At 41.0% G+C, this 15,859-nt stretch overlaps 1 protein-coding gene across 4 annotated transcripts in view; it reads right to left on the reverse strand.

Moving 5' to 3' along the window:
• The window catches only part of LOC116849070 (protein vein), a 934,475-nt gene extending 918,854 nt beyond the window's left edge, over window positions 1-15,621 (reverse strand). For all 4 annotated transcript variants that reach the window (XR_004379067.1, XR_004379068.1, XM_032825856.1 and 1 more), the window contains exon 1: window positions 12,823-15,621. Coding sequence is in view for 2 of the 4 variants with exons in the window: in XM_032825856.1 (XP_032681747.1) it covers window positions 12,823-13,930 (1,108 nt within the window). In the remaining 2 variants the exon portion in view is untranslated. The remainder of the gene's footprint in view (window positions 1-12,822) is intronic.
• Between the last annotated feature and the right edge of the window lie 238 nt (window positions 15,622-15,859).

The raw sequence follows: 15,859 nt of genomic DNA on the forward strand, positions 1-15,859 counted from the left end.
GAGAGAGAGAGAGAGAGAGAGAGAGAGAGAGAGAGAGAGAGAGAGAGAGACCTGCGAACTGGCTCTTGCAATCTGATGCATCATATAGGTTGCTTGATATTTTCGCGAGCGTCAGTCATTTGATTGATTATAATGTGTGTATTATATACCAATAAGTGGATGTCCATAATTAACGTATGTCACCTATGGGTGTAACAACCGTCTCCGACAGGGCGACAAAAAGCCTGCTGACTCGCGTCGCGCGACTCGTCGTATCGGTCGATACTAATGACCGCGCGTTGCTAATTAGCCCTTTCTTGAAAAAAAAAATGCAAGGAAAAAAGACAGATCGCGACCGCGTCAACGCGCTCTATCGCTTCGCCGAGGATTCACTCGTAATTAGTGCGCCGGCTAATTAGCGCGTCACGCGATTAACGAACCGTCGCTCCGTCGGAACGAACGGTAGGAAGATACATATCCGTGAAAAAAGAGCCGATATATATGCTTATTTCGTCAACGACGGTCGTCTCGACGAGATTGCAAAGATTACGGAGATTCGAAAAGCCGTCGAGAAGATTCAATTATTTCCCGCCGTACTCGCGCATGATCAATCTACTTAACGAAGAATACAGAGGAGGGACTAAAATGTACGGGGCTGCTTTTCGGGATTGGAAAAGTCGACGGACGAGAGATCTCGCGCAGTCTCAGCCGAACGTGATTTATGTAGTCCTAAAGATAAACAGTTTTGCGGAGTGACAGTTTCGTTTCTTTGATCGTGTATTTCGTCATTTATCGACTGCGTTATCTCTGTAGAGTGTCGATTTTTGAGGAAACCAGACCGTTGAACGTACCGTTGCAGTTAAAACTCCGCGACCGTGATCGTGTTTTGAGATTGGTTTTACGACTTGGCTGCTACGTGCAGTCCAACTATCGGCTGCCGGCTAGACAGTGATATCGAGAACCGTGACCTAAAAACACTTGGTACATCTGAAAAACATTTATAGCGTTTCCTACCGGGAAAGCAAGCGCACTAAGAGCAATTTTATTGCTCCACTGTGAAAATCAGTTCACGTGTCCTCAGTGCTTAATGTTCTACTGACAAAAGTGGTGCTAAAAAATTGCACTGAGCGCAACTTTTGTTCCACCGTCTTTAGAGACGATGAAATACCAATTTAAACTGTGGTTATATATTCGTGTTTTAATGTAAAATAGTTACGCGTTTAAAGATATTTAGATTTTAAAGATATTATTTCAATCAATTTCATAAAAACGATATTGTTTTTAGATTTAATGCGTCATTAGACACAATGTTATTGACATTTTGATGTTTCTTAAAATTTTTAAAAACCAAATAATTAAATTAAGATATTGTTGTAAAATAAACAATTCAAGTTTGTTTAGTTATATGTGTTTTTATTAAGTGTAATTATAAATAGGTAGTTAAAATAGTTATAAAACAGATAGTACTAAAAAATTGATGTATTATTAGAATTATTGTCTTTAGTTAGTAAGAAGATTGTTTTCTATACTTTTTTAACTGTGACTCACTATAAGAACTGTATTTTGTATTGTGATTTAATACATATGTGACAAATTAAAGATACAAACTTTACCTTTGAATTATTATATTCACTTATTCATTACTAATTATTTTCGCATATTTATTATGAATAGTAAAAAAAGCGGGTCTCCAGAGAATATTAAAAAAAGTTTAATTGAAATTTTAAAAAGTGTAAAAAAATTGTAAAAAGTTTTTTTATAAGCCGTATTTTTTCAAACAATTTTTTTATAATTTCTCTGTTCGTCGCGATCCATTTTATTTATTTCGCGACCCACTAAAGGGTAGCGACCCGTAAAAAAACTCTGATCTAGATAGTACTTTTTATGCTAAATTAAAAAACGTAAACAGATATTTTGCTATTACATCTAGGATTTTCTTAGTGATATAATTGTTAAGTTTCAAGAAAATTAATTTTTTCTACATATACAAATATAGATTATCTAATTTAAAACATAGAAGTCAGTGTTTTTCTGTTGTATTTGGATTATAATAACTTTTAAAAATAAAAAATGTGGTATTAGTTTTTATTATACAGTGTCCTCAATAGAGAAAAATTATATGAAAGAGGAAAAGCCATTAATCTTAAGGAAATGTCAAAGTAGATGTCGAACTCCAAGAATGTCGATAACGTGTGAAAGCGATCGTTGAAAGGATAGGTAGTGACATGATCAAATTATTCTTATTCCAATATCTTGTACATGTAGATATTGTGTAAATATGTGTTGCTTTGTTTTACTACATTTAACGGAAAATATAACCATGTATATATAGAAATTTTTTTGTATATTTTTACTAAATTTAGCTGTAAAAGTACAGCGATATTCTTTGAATTTTTCTTAAGCGCAGCAAGCACACGTTCGAAATATATAAGCTGCAAAACCGTTGTATTAAATAAATATTTGCACTAACTGAATGTTCGAAAGGTCAATTTTGAAAATTTTATCGTTGTCGTCATATATTGAGCAATGCGTCAATTCTTACACATACTTTCATAATATGAGAGCATTCGTAATTCTGTGCCAACAATATGATGTAAGTATTGCAGAAAAAAGTTAGTATTCTATAAAGTTTTCAAGTATGGCAATCAATTATAATTTTAATTGACAAATATATTGTTTAAATGGAGGAATCTTTCATGAAAGATATTTAATATTAGTAATACTTGAATATAAAAAATTTTGAGTTAAATCGAAATTGCGAATTATAATGTCCCATATACAATATGTTAAATCTCAAATCACCGTTCTCTCTCTGATGAAAAAATTGTGAATTTATTTTCTAATTCTATATATAAAAATACATAAACATACGAGAATTTCTACATGACAAATTATCTGTTCGCCAGTGTTATTATTATTTTCATGTTTATATAATTATTCAACATGCTGACTATGTCACGCTGATTTCTTCTCATCATTCCCGTGTTCAAGTCAAGTTTAAAATACCAAATATACGGCAAATAAATGCAATTCACGCATGGAGAAACAAGATTGGTTGGATTAACGTGACAATGACACAACTGAATACGTTTTGATTGAAAGAAACATGTTTTCTGAATCTTGAGAATCGAATGTGGCCTATAAGAACAAAAAATTCTGTTTCCTTCAAGTAAAACGGGTTCAGTTCTGCCACTGTCATGTTAATTCAATCAATCTCTTTCACTGTTCGATACCTATATTAGTTAGCTTGTTTCATTAGCTTCCTATTAGCTATGTAGCCAATTGTATGAAATTGAGGTTATACGTTTCATATGTAAATTGGCGAGACGCGGCAATATTATGGCGACGATCGGTCTACAACACAGTCAACGTTGAATAAGAATGTAGAATTATTTTTTCAAGCAGTTTTTCTCCAAGGACACACTCGGACGCACCGCAGACAACATTCCTTCAATCTTCCGTGTAAGCCAGCCCCGTGTCCTTCGACGCTCCCTTTCGTATTCCGTCAGGATCGCGACACCTTCGGGAACGATAATGGGATAAGTCGCGAAAACTTTCGATCCACCGTCGAGGTAGATGTAATACCCGCACGAGGCTGGTAGGCGTTAAGTAAACGAGCGCAACAGTTATGAGCTCTCTCTCTCTCTCTCTTGCCTCTCCCTCTCTCATTCTACTGCTCTCTCCCGGCCTCTCCATCTCTCCCTATCGTTCTCTCCCTCCTCTGTCTCTCTCGTCGTGGAAGAGATGGGTGATGATGAGGTGGAGGACAACGAAGACGACGGAAACACTAACGACAAGGACGCGAAATCAGCCGTAGTTTCCGGACACGTCAAAGGGTCTCACGCTTGTTTTCTCGGCTAGATTCGCTTATCTCGCCGAAACTTGGGCGAAACGATCGATCCTGATGAGCGTTGTTCGCGCGGCGTTTACGCGAGCTAATTAAAACGACGCTCGTGAAAATCGATATCCCGCGATAATCACGAGACGTCGTCTAACAAGGTACTCGAGAACATATATCTGCCTGCATCCAAAGAGTCTTCAAGTCTGCGTTTGCGGTCGTTGCCACTCCTGGAAACTAATATGACGCGATACACGGAGTTCGACATGGACGGATTTTGGGAATCGATTCGTCGATTTAACCCGTCGATCAGCGACTTATCTCCCTAACCTACGCGTTGCAATTAAGAACCGCGCGAGGAATCAGATCGGTCGGTAACCGGTTTCTCTTTTTTGACTTTCGTTTCCCGGCTTTTTCCTTTTAGCACTTGACGTTTCTAGGATAAATGCTCGTTACGCGACGAGCATGAGAAGCTGTGCGCGCGGTGCACTTTTCAATTGGATGTGTACGATCACAGCGTGTCGGCTTATCTCTATGCGAGCGTCCGTATCGATTACGCCAGTAACTCATTATCTGTTTCATCAAGAGCCAGTCTCGGTAGCAGCTTGACCCGACCTCTTCCGCGCATCTACCGGGTGTTCTACATACATATGTATGCACACATGTACTTTCTCTCGACGGTGAATTCCTCAAGTGATCTCAAGTCGATTATCACTTAATTGTATCAAAGACTATTCTTTAGTGCTTTTTCGCGCTTCAGTTACGAACAGCAAATATCAAAATATCAAATAGGATTTCTGCCGAGGAAAAAATTTATTTGGTTTTAAATAAAGAATCATGAAGAATATTGTTACGTAGTCGCAGATTGTGATCTAAAACTCTTATTATCAGTGGTCTACAGTAATCATCGGCGGGAGAAGAATATCGGCAAATAATTTGAATAGCAATTACCACTGCAGAGTCCAACGGAAACGCTTTTAAGTAATTAGCATTTTAGTATTAGCAAGTATTAGTATGTGCAAGTGTCATTCCCTTAGATTAAAAAATTAACAAGACTAAATCTCGTCAATAACCAAAGGATTGTTGTTAATTCAATCTACCAAACGCAATATGCCATTTTGATAACAGGTTTCTGTTTGAAACGTAGACTAACGGGAAGGGAAGGACTAAGGCCACCCGCGCGCGCGTAGAAAGTTCATCGATCCATACCTGTCCGTATTCATCGGGAAATTCGCGAAGAATTCTTCGTGTGCGAAGACGCACACATCGTGGACAGCCTGTCAATGTCGTAATCGTGGCCGCCAACTATTGCATTTTATTAATGCCTCTTATTCCGTTAACGTCGCGGATCGAGCGCGTGTGGCTCGCTTGCTCTGGCTTGTCTGTCGCGATTACGCGCCGCTTGTTAACTGTTAAGGACAGGTGGGACCAAGGAGCGCGCGCTCACGATTACCGCTTACGTTCCGTCACTACGAGGTTCAAGATAAGAAGAAAATTTGCAAGCCTGCGACCCCGTCATCCTCCAATGCCCGCGCGGAATTTGTCGTCGCCGCTGCCGACGGCTTTCTACTTTTCCGTGTACGGAGCGTTTGAAGTAAATCAAATCGCGAATCGTTCCCTCACCCGCGCCGCAATTGCGCCGACGCAATTAAGGGGACTGGAGGGTCAGACTGCCTGAAAATCGTGCTTTCATAATTTTTTATGACAAACTGAATGAATATGCGAAAGTGTTATTTTGTGACGTGTATTTATACAACATATAAAGAAAAGAAAAATATAATTTTGACGATCAAATACTCAATGTAGGTGTATGGTACATGCGGTTAAAATATATTTGGTTTTTCTTTTCAAGGTCGTCATTTTGCAGTAATATCTTGACTCTCGGTTCAATTAAGCTGAATTTTAGGTAGAAGGTTTCTGTAAGCTTGTCGTTATCGTGTGAACCACTGATAAACTCGTGAAAATATTTAATTTTGAAATATTAATTTTTTTACTATAAAAGAACAAAATTTAATAATATTCTATTAAAATGTTTGCAATTTTGTTAACTTTTACTCAATTTCTATTATAGTGATTCACACGATAACGACAAACTTACGGAAATTTTCTACTTAAAATTCAGCTTAATTGAATCACCGAGAGTCAAGATGCTACAAAATATTAAAAAAATGACGACCTTGAAAAGAAAAACAAAATATATTTTAACTACACGTACCATATACTTATATTGAATATTTGATCATCAAAATTATATTTTTCTTCTCTTTATATGTTGTATAAATAACACGTCAAAATAACACTTTCACATATTCATACAGTTTTTCATAAAAAATTTTGAAAGAACAAGTACGATTTTTAAGCAATCTGACCTTCCAGACGTAGCATTCAAACGCATGCGTTTGCCTTAACCGAAAAAGTGCACCAGTATTTCGAAGATGGGACAAAAGCCATAACACCGAAATCCAAATACCGCGAGACAATTTCCCGAAGTATAATTTTACTGAAACATTACAACTGTCTCGCTGTAGAGCCGAGTGCATTAATATCTGCTTATTTGAATACAGCAAGAATGTAGCCATATGGGTAGATATTAATACACCTGTATCATTTTCGAAATAGTTGTCATATAGAATTACTATATACGGAGAAAAATTGTACAGTAAAAGTTTTACAATAAAATTATATTTTATTGCATTTTATTTCATTTAATTATATTTAAGAAGCAATGTTTTTTGTACAGTTTGATTATATTAACATTGTAATAATTAATTTCTATAAAAATAGTAATAGTAAATATAAGTAATAATAAGAGTAATAATATATAATAGTAAATTTTAATATATATGGTATAAACAACATTAAAGTAATTACAATAATGTTGCAGTGAAAAATCACACGCACAACATTTTTAACTAAATGTATAGTAATATCAGAACGATATCCAGGAATATCTTCCTGGCTAATCAGAGTCGAAATATATAATAATTTCGGTCATAATTTCTGATTCAAGATTACAAAAATGTTTGTGAATTTTTATTACAATATCTTTTTCGAGTATATCTCGAGAAAATTCAATAATATGATAATATGATTCAATAATTCGATAATATGATTCAAGGTTACAAAAATGTTGGTGAATTTTTATTACAATATCTTTTTCAACATGCATATGTCTATCATAGTTAGTGCAGAATATCGAAGGTAAAATTATACGCTTTAGTTATCAAAACGTACCATCTTTTTCTCGAAAATTAAACGTGGAAACGATGCAGAAATAATGTATTCCGACGTGTCTTAGCGTGTCTCCAGTCAGGACATAGATAGTACAACATTAATGTTGCATCACTATCAGATATATCGAAAATGAATTTTTTAATGTTGCATGATATGTTCAAGGCGAGTTGTCTGCAAATTTATATTTTAATTAGAAAAAGTTTATAATATCCAGATATTATGATGTACGTGAGATAAAAATGACTCTTTAATTTCATTAACATTTGCACTAATTCGCTATCTATCTTTAACATTTTATGAATAGGCAATTTGCTCCATCGGTAAATTACAGCATTACGGAAATAACAAAAAGCCTCATATGTAACAGGTGTGACATGCTTCACTAATTATGTATGTTATATACAGATATAGGACGTAATTATGTATGAAAATCTGTGCGAGTTTATTTAGATTCAGGTTCTGATGAATTGTCAGATAAAAAGACACTAATAATTACGTGGAATGTGGCGAGAACCACTATAATATAAAATTAAAAGATGATTGAGTGCAATATTAATCTTGTTTCGCATGAATTATGCACAGTTGAATGTTTTTTACGTTTAAAATGATTTTTTTACATTACATATGAAAGGGCATATTTTATCAGAAACAAAGTTTTACTTTATAGGATATCGATAAAACACCCGTCGAAGTTTTTAAAAAGCTTCTCATATTTACATTTCGCTTTTTAACAATTTTCACAGAGGAATTAGCGAAAGAATGTTTGTGGTCAAATACATTAAAATTGAAATAGAGATATATAAAAAAATCACAACGTTTCATTGGCCTTTTATCTCACTTTTCGTTGGGCGTACAATTTGAAGCTATACCCGAGGTGCTATTCGCGACGATGAATTCGAGCGAATTATATTCGACTAAAAATTCACTACAGCCGCCATAGCAATAATAGCATAATTCAATACAGAACTCATCTATTCAATCGTAGACTGTTTTCAATGTCGTCCGTTCCCGGCTGTTATTTGTTTTTCCAAAAGCATCGGAACGCGAGGCGACTTGCCGGCCAACAATGTTCGACTAAGGAAAACGCGAGCTTTCCCGCGATCGGTCAACAATGCGTTAATACACGCGAATCCTGATGTAGCAGATACCTGAAAGATTCTATACCCCGGTCGTACGCGCGCGCACGCGGGGTTAAATCTATATATCTGTTTCTTGTTTCTAATGCCTTATTCTAATATTTGATTGCCTCTAGAATCGGATAGACCTTACGCCTCGGGCGTCTCGCGGCCCTTAGAGATGCAAATACCGCGCATCCGAACACGTAACACGCCTCTCCCGCCCTCCTCCCTACTTCGACGTCGCGGAATGAATCGGTTGTCGTAGCTTCGAGGCATTAACCCGTTAGTACTTCTCGCGGCGACCGAAGTTATACACTTCGTGCTTGACTTATTTGCCAACGAAGCGATTAGCGGGTTGCGGGCGCCGTTTAAACACGTATTCTTCACGGAGTCGAGCGCTAATGAGTTAATTAACTGCGAGGCATGATCCCGGAGGAGCTGGGGTGCACGATCGGAACAGTTCGGAAACCGCTCGACATTACGGAAATGGTCTCCGTCTCTCTGTTTTTCTTTTGCGGGAGCACCGCTGCGCTCGTCATTCGTCACGTTTGGCGCGATAAATCGACCGCGGAAAGTCGTCGCGCGCGAGTCAAGCGGTAAAGTCATCGAGCAGTCGTCGCGCAGTTACTACAGTCCAAGTGGAGAGGGACGGGGACGCCTAGTAGTGGTCGGTGACGCCGCGGGGAGAACGGAGAGGTGGAAGCGCATTGAACCGCCGGCAAATTGGACCACCTTCAAAAACTCACGCTCGTTACACACCGACGCGACGCGGCGCGACGCCACGGCGATGAGGAGGGCGACGTCGCGTACTACTAATCGGCGATTACGAGCGGTCGCGTGAGTACGAAGGAGAAGAGGAAGGCGTCGTCCGCTCAGCGTAAGCTAGAGCGACGCGACGCATCGCGCCGCGACGCGACGCGACGCAATGCAACGCGACGCGACGCGCCGCGGACTCGCGCGACTCTCTCTCTTTCACGTAGCGGTTTAAATATAAGCGACGCCGCGCGTCCCGATTGTCCACAGAACGCCTCTTTGCGCGCAAGTTCATTTGAACAACGAGAATCCAGCAGACTCGAACGTTTCGCACTGGTGATCTTGATGTCCTTGAGATTCGCTTGAGTAGCAGTGGTGGTAAATTATCAGTAATGCTAAATTGCAAATGATAAATATGATAAGGAAGAACTAATCTTTTACGGGATCGTCGGGGTCTTCCGATCGGAAGGGTTCGAGAATTTCATATGTGTACTGAGAGAAGAATTTAATAAATATCAAAATTTGGTTACTATTACTAAATGGTAGACGTAAATATAGCGGGCCAAAGCTATGGCAATACTTATTAATTAATTTAGTTTTGTAAAATAAATTATTTATTTGACAGAAGTAAAATTTATTTGCTTCCAGAATATATTTGGTAAATAAAACTTATTGAATAGTTGAGCAAAATAAGCGATTTTGTAGTAGTTACAAAATTTTTGGTAGGTTCAACCAACCATCTGTAATAATAGATATTGAAACGATGTAATAGCTGCAAATGAATGAATTTTTCGTTGTGCTGCAACAAAACATACTTATACTCATAACAAAATAGAACTCGTACCTACTGAATCTTTTATTACATGGGATATAAGAATTTCATAACAATTATCAAATATCTGTTCATAACTAAAATATATTTCATATTAAATATTTAATATTAAGTAACTATTACTAAATTATTTAATTGATGTTACTGTGAATGCAATTACGTCATACTCCCGATCTATTAAATATTTGGTAATTATTATCATATTTAGTATTAGTTATTAAGGATTCAATGAATTTCTGTAACTAAATGCAGTTTGTTATAGTTACCAGTCTTTTCTCTCAATGTGTCACAGAGAGTCCTTCAAGATGAATTTCAAAACTTTTACGATTTATATATATATGTATATATAAGCAGAATTTGATAATTGTGTCGTTTTTTTTTAACAAAATTAAGTCTAAAGTTAATGGCTTGCAAAACTTATCAAAATTAAAAGTCAATTGTGCAAAGGAATATACAGGGTATAAAACTAAACTTGTTATAGGCTGACCGAGAGAGAGAGAGAAAAGAGAGAAAAAAGTTAAAAAATCAAAGTATTCTTAAATTTATTTTACGACTTCGTAGAAAAAAAATTAACTTTATCAAATAATGCTACCTTTGACGCCAAATGATAAAAAACAAAAATGTCATATTCGCTCAGTTTTAAAAATAATAGCTTGTAACACCTTTGATTTTATACTTCGTGAATGTATATATGTATGCTTTATACGTTTCTCCATATATTTAACTTTCAATCGCAAATTAAATTTATGTGGAATAATAAAAAAGTAGTTTATAAGAAAATATCGAGTTGGTTTTCTGGTGAAGATTCCATATAAGAAAAGGACATTGGCATTTACAACGACGAAACAAAATTCTGCTGATATTATTTTTTATCTTTTTTGTTATTTTTTATTTTCTTTATTGTATATTGTAAAAGTAACTTGAAGTGATTTTTATATTAATGTATTATTTAACTTGCACAAGAAAAGTTAACAAGTTAAAGTTAATGTGCATTTAAAAATAACTAGTTTAAGTTTAAAAGTTAACTCATTTAAAATTAACCAAGTTAAGTTAAAGTTATTAACTTCTTAACTTAACTTTAATTGATTAATTACTTATTACTGAACTTTGGAGTGTCATATATCGTTAATGATGACGATAATAGCACACAAATTAATTGTTTATTGCAAATTCTGTACAATTAAGACTACATTAAAGTAAATATTACGATTCCGATATTGTTGGATTTCCAGCTCGCTTGTGTATATTGTAAATTTCATATGGTATTATACTCGATTAAAATTATATCGGGCCACAAATATCATGCGACGGATGAAAATCAGAACCGAGATAATGCCGTAAAAACTATGAATTTATCACGTTTATATCATAATAAAAACGATTCGAATTAAGATTAATGAATCCTGTTAAATTTCCATGAAATTTTTCGCCCATATACTTCAATTAATACTTAAAACAGATTTTATAAATTGATAAAAGTTACTTGCGAGTTTAAACGCGAAATTTACCTATACTCATCGCGGCTGGGCGCTATATCACGTGCAAATTAAAATATTCACGTACGTTTACATAAGTTAGCTGCCATATTGCTGGGGCTGTCTGCGAAAGGGAAATATGTAAACGTCTATTGGAGCGTTCCTCCCGTATTAACGATATTGCCGTGCTATATCCCCCGGAGCTGATCGAGAATTCTACATCGGCGCGTATCGACCAAAAAAAGGGCAAAAAAGTAAAAAAAAGATGAGAAAAACAACTACCATTCGACAGAGTGCATCGAGCTCTCGATCGTGCCCTCGAGTCATCACATCGATCGAGGCTGTCACCCTGCGACGTACAATTGCCGTAGCCGAGCAACTGAGAAATTCCATAGGTGCGATCTTGTTTGTTCCAAGCCGGGAGGAACTCACTGAGAACGGCGTCAATTCTTTCGCCTCGCCCGAATATACTCGCCGCGCATCCGCGAGACCTTCCAGCTGTGTCAACTATCGCTCTATGAGAATTCCCATTTAAAGACTAAGTAACCTCTCATCGGCCTCATTGACAAGGCATTTCTTCCTCCGCATCTCTTTTCCAGATATATCATCGAAAGAATTTCAGACATCTGAACGACATTCTTTTGTAGAACGGTTATCCGAAAAGAATTGATTTTTGATGCGCTTAAGGATCACGTGCCTTTTTCCATCATAAATTACTCGTCTGGTCTCTTCCAAAATTTCAAAATCGTAAATTGATTGTGAGAGATTCATACTTCGAAATATCTTTGGCTGGTTCTGCCAAAACGAATTAAAGCGTACAGATCTTTTGTTTACGCTTTCTTACGACTGTAAGAACTTTGCTATGTTGCCAAATATAATAGTTAATTGTCGTGAATACTTCTTATTGGTGATAAGAAGCAGTGAATCAGACTAGCAAGTAATTCCCAATTGGAAATTAATCTCGTGGTCCTGATTATGTTGATCCCAATCAGTTATTTGTTTTATACAAGTTGACGTGTTATCGGGTTCTAATTATTAATAATTTTTATTATTAATAATGTCCTGATTGCCACGCTACGTTACATGATTTACCAGGACCCGATAACGTCAGCTCGTACAAACCAGATAACTGATTGGGATCAAACTGATCAGAATTATAGGATAAATTTCCAGTCGAGTTTGCAAATGAGAAGCAAGATACGAGGAAGAGTTTTTCGGTATCATATTGGATCAAGACAATATTGGACTAACGGATATTCGGTACGATATTCTCAATGAAAAATCGTGCTTTCATAAAACTGATAACGGGAACTTACGTTAAACGCCAAGATCATCGTTCGAACATGCAAACTAACACGCGACGATGTCGAACCATGCATACGCGCGCGAGTATGACCCTATCTCGAAGAGATTTCCTAGGGTTTGATCTTTCGTGGCCCGGGCGCGTCATACGACCGAGTCTCGTTACGATTATCGACCGGCTTGACTCTCTTTAACATATGTATACCGATATCGCGCTATGGTTCTAGTTTAATCGCGCCACCGTTGAAGGCACCGTATCGGTGCGGACTTTGCATAATTCCTGGGACTCACCGTAATCCGGCCGAACGACAGCCTGGACGGCCTGTTCGTTCTTCTTACTTCGGATTACCGGCTCGCCGAGAATCGTGAAGTTCCTGGGTCCCACGCGATCCACAAACACTAGATACACTTTGCCCCTTTTAATATTGGCTCGCACCACATCACTCGAATTATCGCGCTGCTGCTGATGTTGCTGCTGTTGCTGTTGCTGCTTATTGGCCTTGCTACCGGCACCAGCCTCGTGGCACGCAGTGGACTTGCCGGGCGCCGATTTGTCGCGAAAGTGCAGCCGCACGCTGTCGTTCTTCTGCAGCGGCTGAAAACCCGGCTGGCTCTTGTAGACCTGCTTCACCTCGAAGGTCACCGCGTAGTTTGAGCCGGGCTTCCTCGGGGAGGACATGCTGCGTGCTTTACCCTCGAACACGGTGGGCGCCAGGTAAGCACGATTGCCCACGTCGACGTCGGGACACCAATTCTGACCGCGACAGCGGTCCTTGTTCTTGCAGCGACGTCGCTGTTCGCGCGGCGAGTCCGCCTTCGTGCGATTCTTTGGTCGTTGCTTCACCGATCTGGCGATCCGCGATCGCGCGGATTCCGTCGCGACCGTCGGCGGATACGCGAAGGGTGTCTGCGTCGAGGAGTGACGAGGCGCGCGAGTCAATGCGGACTCGTCCATCTTTGGGTGAAAAGCGCGGACGTGGTCCCTCAAGGGGATACCACGAGACCCGAGGTCTTCTTCGGACGGCTCCTCCTCGTGCGTCGTGCTCGAGCGCCGTGAGGTCTGTCGCGCGTCATTCTCCGGCGAGTGTCCTCTCTCCTTCGAGGGATCCTGATTCACCGAGCTCGGCTCGACCGATGGGATCTTGTCAAGGTCGCGGTGCGCGGAACGAGTCTCGGACCATGAGTACACAGGAAATTCTCGCGTGTGATATCCCGGAACGACCTTACGCACCGTCTCGTCCAGAAGGCTAATCGATGGTGGACGATAATGCCTCGTGGCGATGTTCGCCGTGTACGTTTCTCCTGGGGTGTCCCGAATGGCGGGGGGTGCCGCAGCGAGTGTCAGTGCGCCCCACCAGCCGCTTAAGAACCCGGCCAAAAGCAGAGGCGCCCACATCATCCAACCTGGTTGATGGTGTAATCGGGGGTGAGGTCGACACCTCGGTCACCCCGACTCGCACAGAGGCACACACGCTTCTCGCCCCCTCCTCGACTCCCACCGAGCTCGAGCCCCTTCACCGCTGTGCAGGTATCGCGAGCGCTGCGTTAACTAGTCGTGTTCTCTTCGAACGCGCCTCCCCGTCGCGCTTCCTCGCAATTATCCACTTACTGTCGGAGCGACTGTCGCGCGACGACCGTCCCGCACGCCGAATCGACTCCCGTCGGCTCCCCTCTGTCTTCGTCGATGTACGTTTCAAACGTCTCACGAGGTGTTGTAGTACCACTGGTAGTGGGACGTCGGAGCTTCTTCCACATCAGTCTTCATCCTACGCGATGCCGTTCTCTTCATTCTCGGTGCCGGCGGAGGCAGCAGTGCCGTGCCGCAGCATGCGGCCGCTTCTGTCTCTCTCTTTCTCACTTTCTAACTCTAGCTCTCTCTTTCTCTCAGTCTCTATCTTGTTTTTTTTCTCTTCAAGGGAATATTGTTTATTATCGCAGGTGATCCCAACCGGCGGCTACGACGGACGCGACAACTGACATCAACCTCTTATAGGTCTTGATCATTATGACACGCGATCAGCATGATCATTTCGATCCAATCCGAAGCCGAACCTCGTCGATCGTTCGCTCGGAAGTCCCGTTCAACGATTCCAAATGATCCCGGAGCTTAACAGTCGATGAAGCAGTAGTCCTCTAATAACGCACGTGTTCGTTCACATGCAAATCGAACTGATGAACGACTTCGCGCGAGGGAACACCCACGACCGCCTGGGACGCCGGTCCTCTTCGAACCGTCAGCAACATCGAGGCAAACGGAATTCCGCGAGCGATCCACCTCACCACCCCCTTGCGCTGTTCGAGACTCGGTGTCGCGTTGCAAGTCGGTTTGCAGCGGGAAAAGCGGGAGAGACGGACGCGGTTGAGTCAGGCCTCGAGACGTCGGAGACGGGAACAGGAATACGAGGACGGCAGCAGCGGCGGCGGCAGCGATGACGACGTCAGCGACGGCGGCGGCGACGGCGGCAGCGACGACGACGACAACGGCGGCGACGGCGACGACGACGACGAAGACGAAGAAAGCGTCGGCTTCCTCTGACCAGCCGAGACACTATTTAAATATACCCACGAGGCTATGCGGCCGCCCGCCCTCTCGCGCGCGCACTTCACTCTCGTCGGCCGCAGCTCACTACTCTCTCTCTCTCTCGAATGCGTAACGTCGCGCACAGTTCCGCTTTTTGAGCAGGCCACCCTCGTTGATCCGCGACGGAGGAGGAGGAAAAGTCGACACAGGAAGAGGAATTAGGAGTCAAATACCAGACGAAGAGTAATTAGGAGTTGTCACCCGCACGTTATCACGCTTTTTACACGTTCTATTTTTTGACTCCTTTTCTTTCTTGTCTTTCCCTCTCTTCCTATTTCTTGCTCCCTTTACTTCCCTTTTTTTACTCTCTCTCTCTTTTACTGTCACTATCTCACACGAACCGCTTCCTCTCGCAAAGATGGTCGCGCGGCTCCGGACGAGATACGGACGGGGGATCGGGTCGCGTGTGTCGCACGCGGCATGCACACGAGGCGCCTCGCGTGTCACGCGTGTCGCGAGAGCCGGAGGAAGGGAGAGAGATCGTCGGTGGCCCCGCGTCGGGCGCGCGCGACGGTTCAAATTAGACTGAGCGGCCCGCTCGCGTAGACCGAGGCCGGCCACAGCGCCAGCGGCGTCTGGCGGACGCCGGTCGAGGCTCTGCGCGCGCACCGCGGCGGTGCGAGAGCGAGACGGAGAAACGGAGCGACGACGGGACCTTTAAGAACCTGTATAACAACGACCTAACAACCGAAGGAACCGCACGCGTGATCCTCACGGTCCTCCCCCCTTCTACCCTCCTCATGCTTT

Source organism: Odontomachus brunneus, unplaced genomic scaffold, assembly GCF_010583005.1.
Source record: "Odontomachus brunneus isolate Ranch 3 - 2012 unplaced genomic scaffold, Obru_v1 Obru_scaffold_105, whole genome shotgun sequence".
NCBI lineage: Eukaryota > Metazoa > Arthropoda > Insecta > Hymenoptera > Formicidae > Odontomachus > Odontomachus brunneus.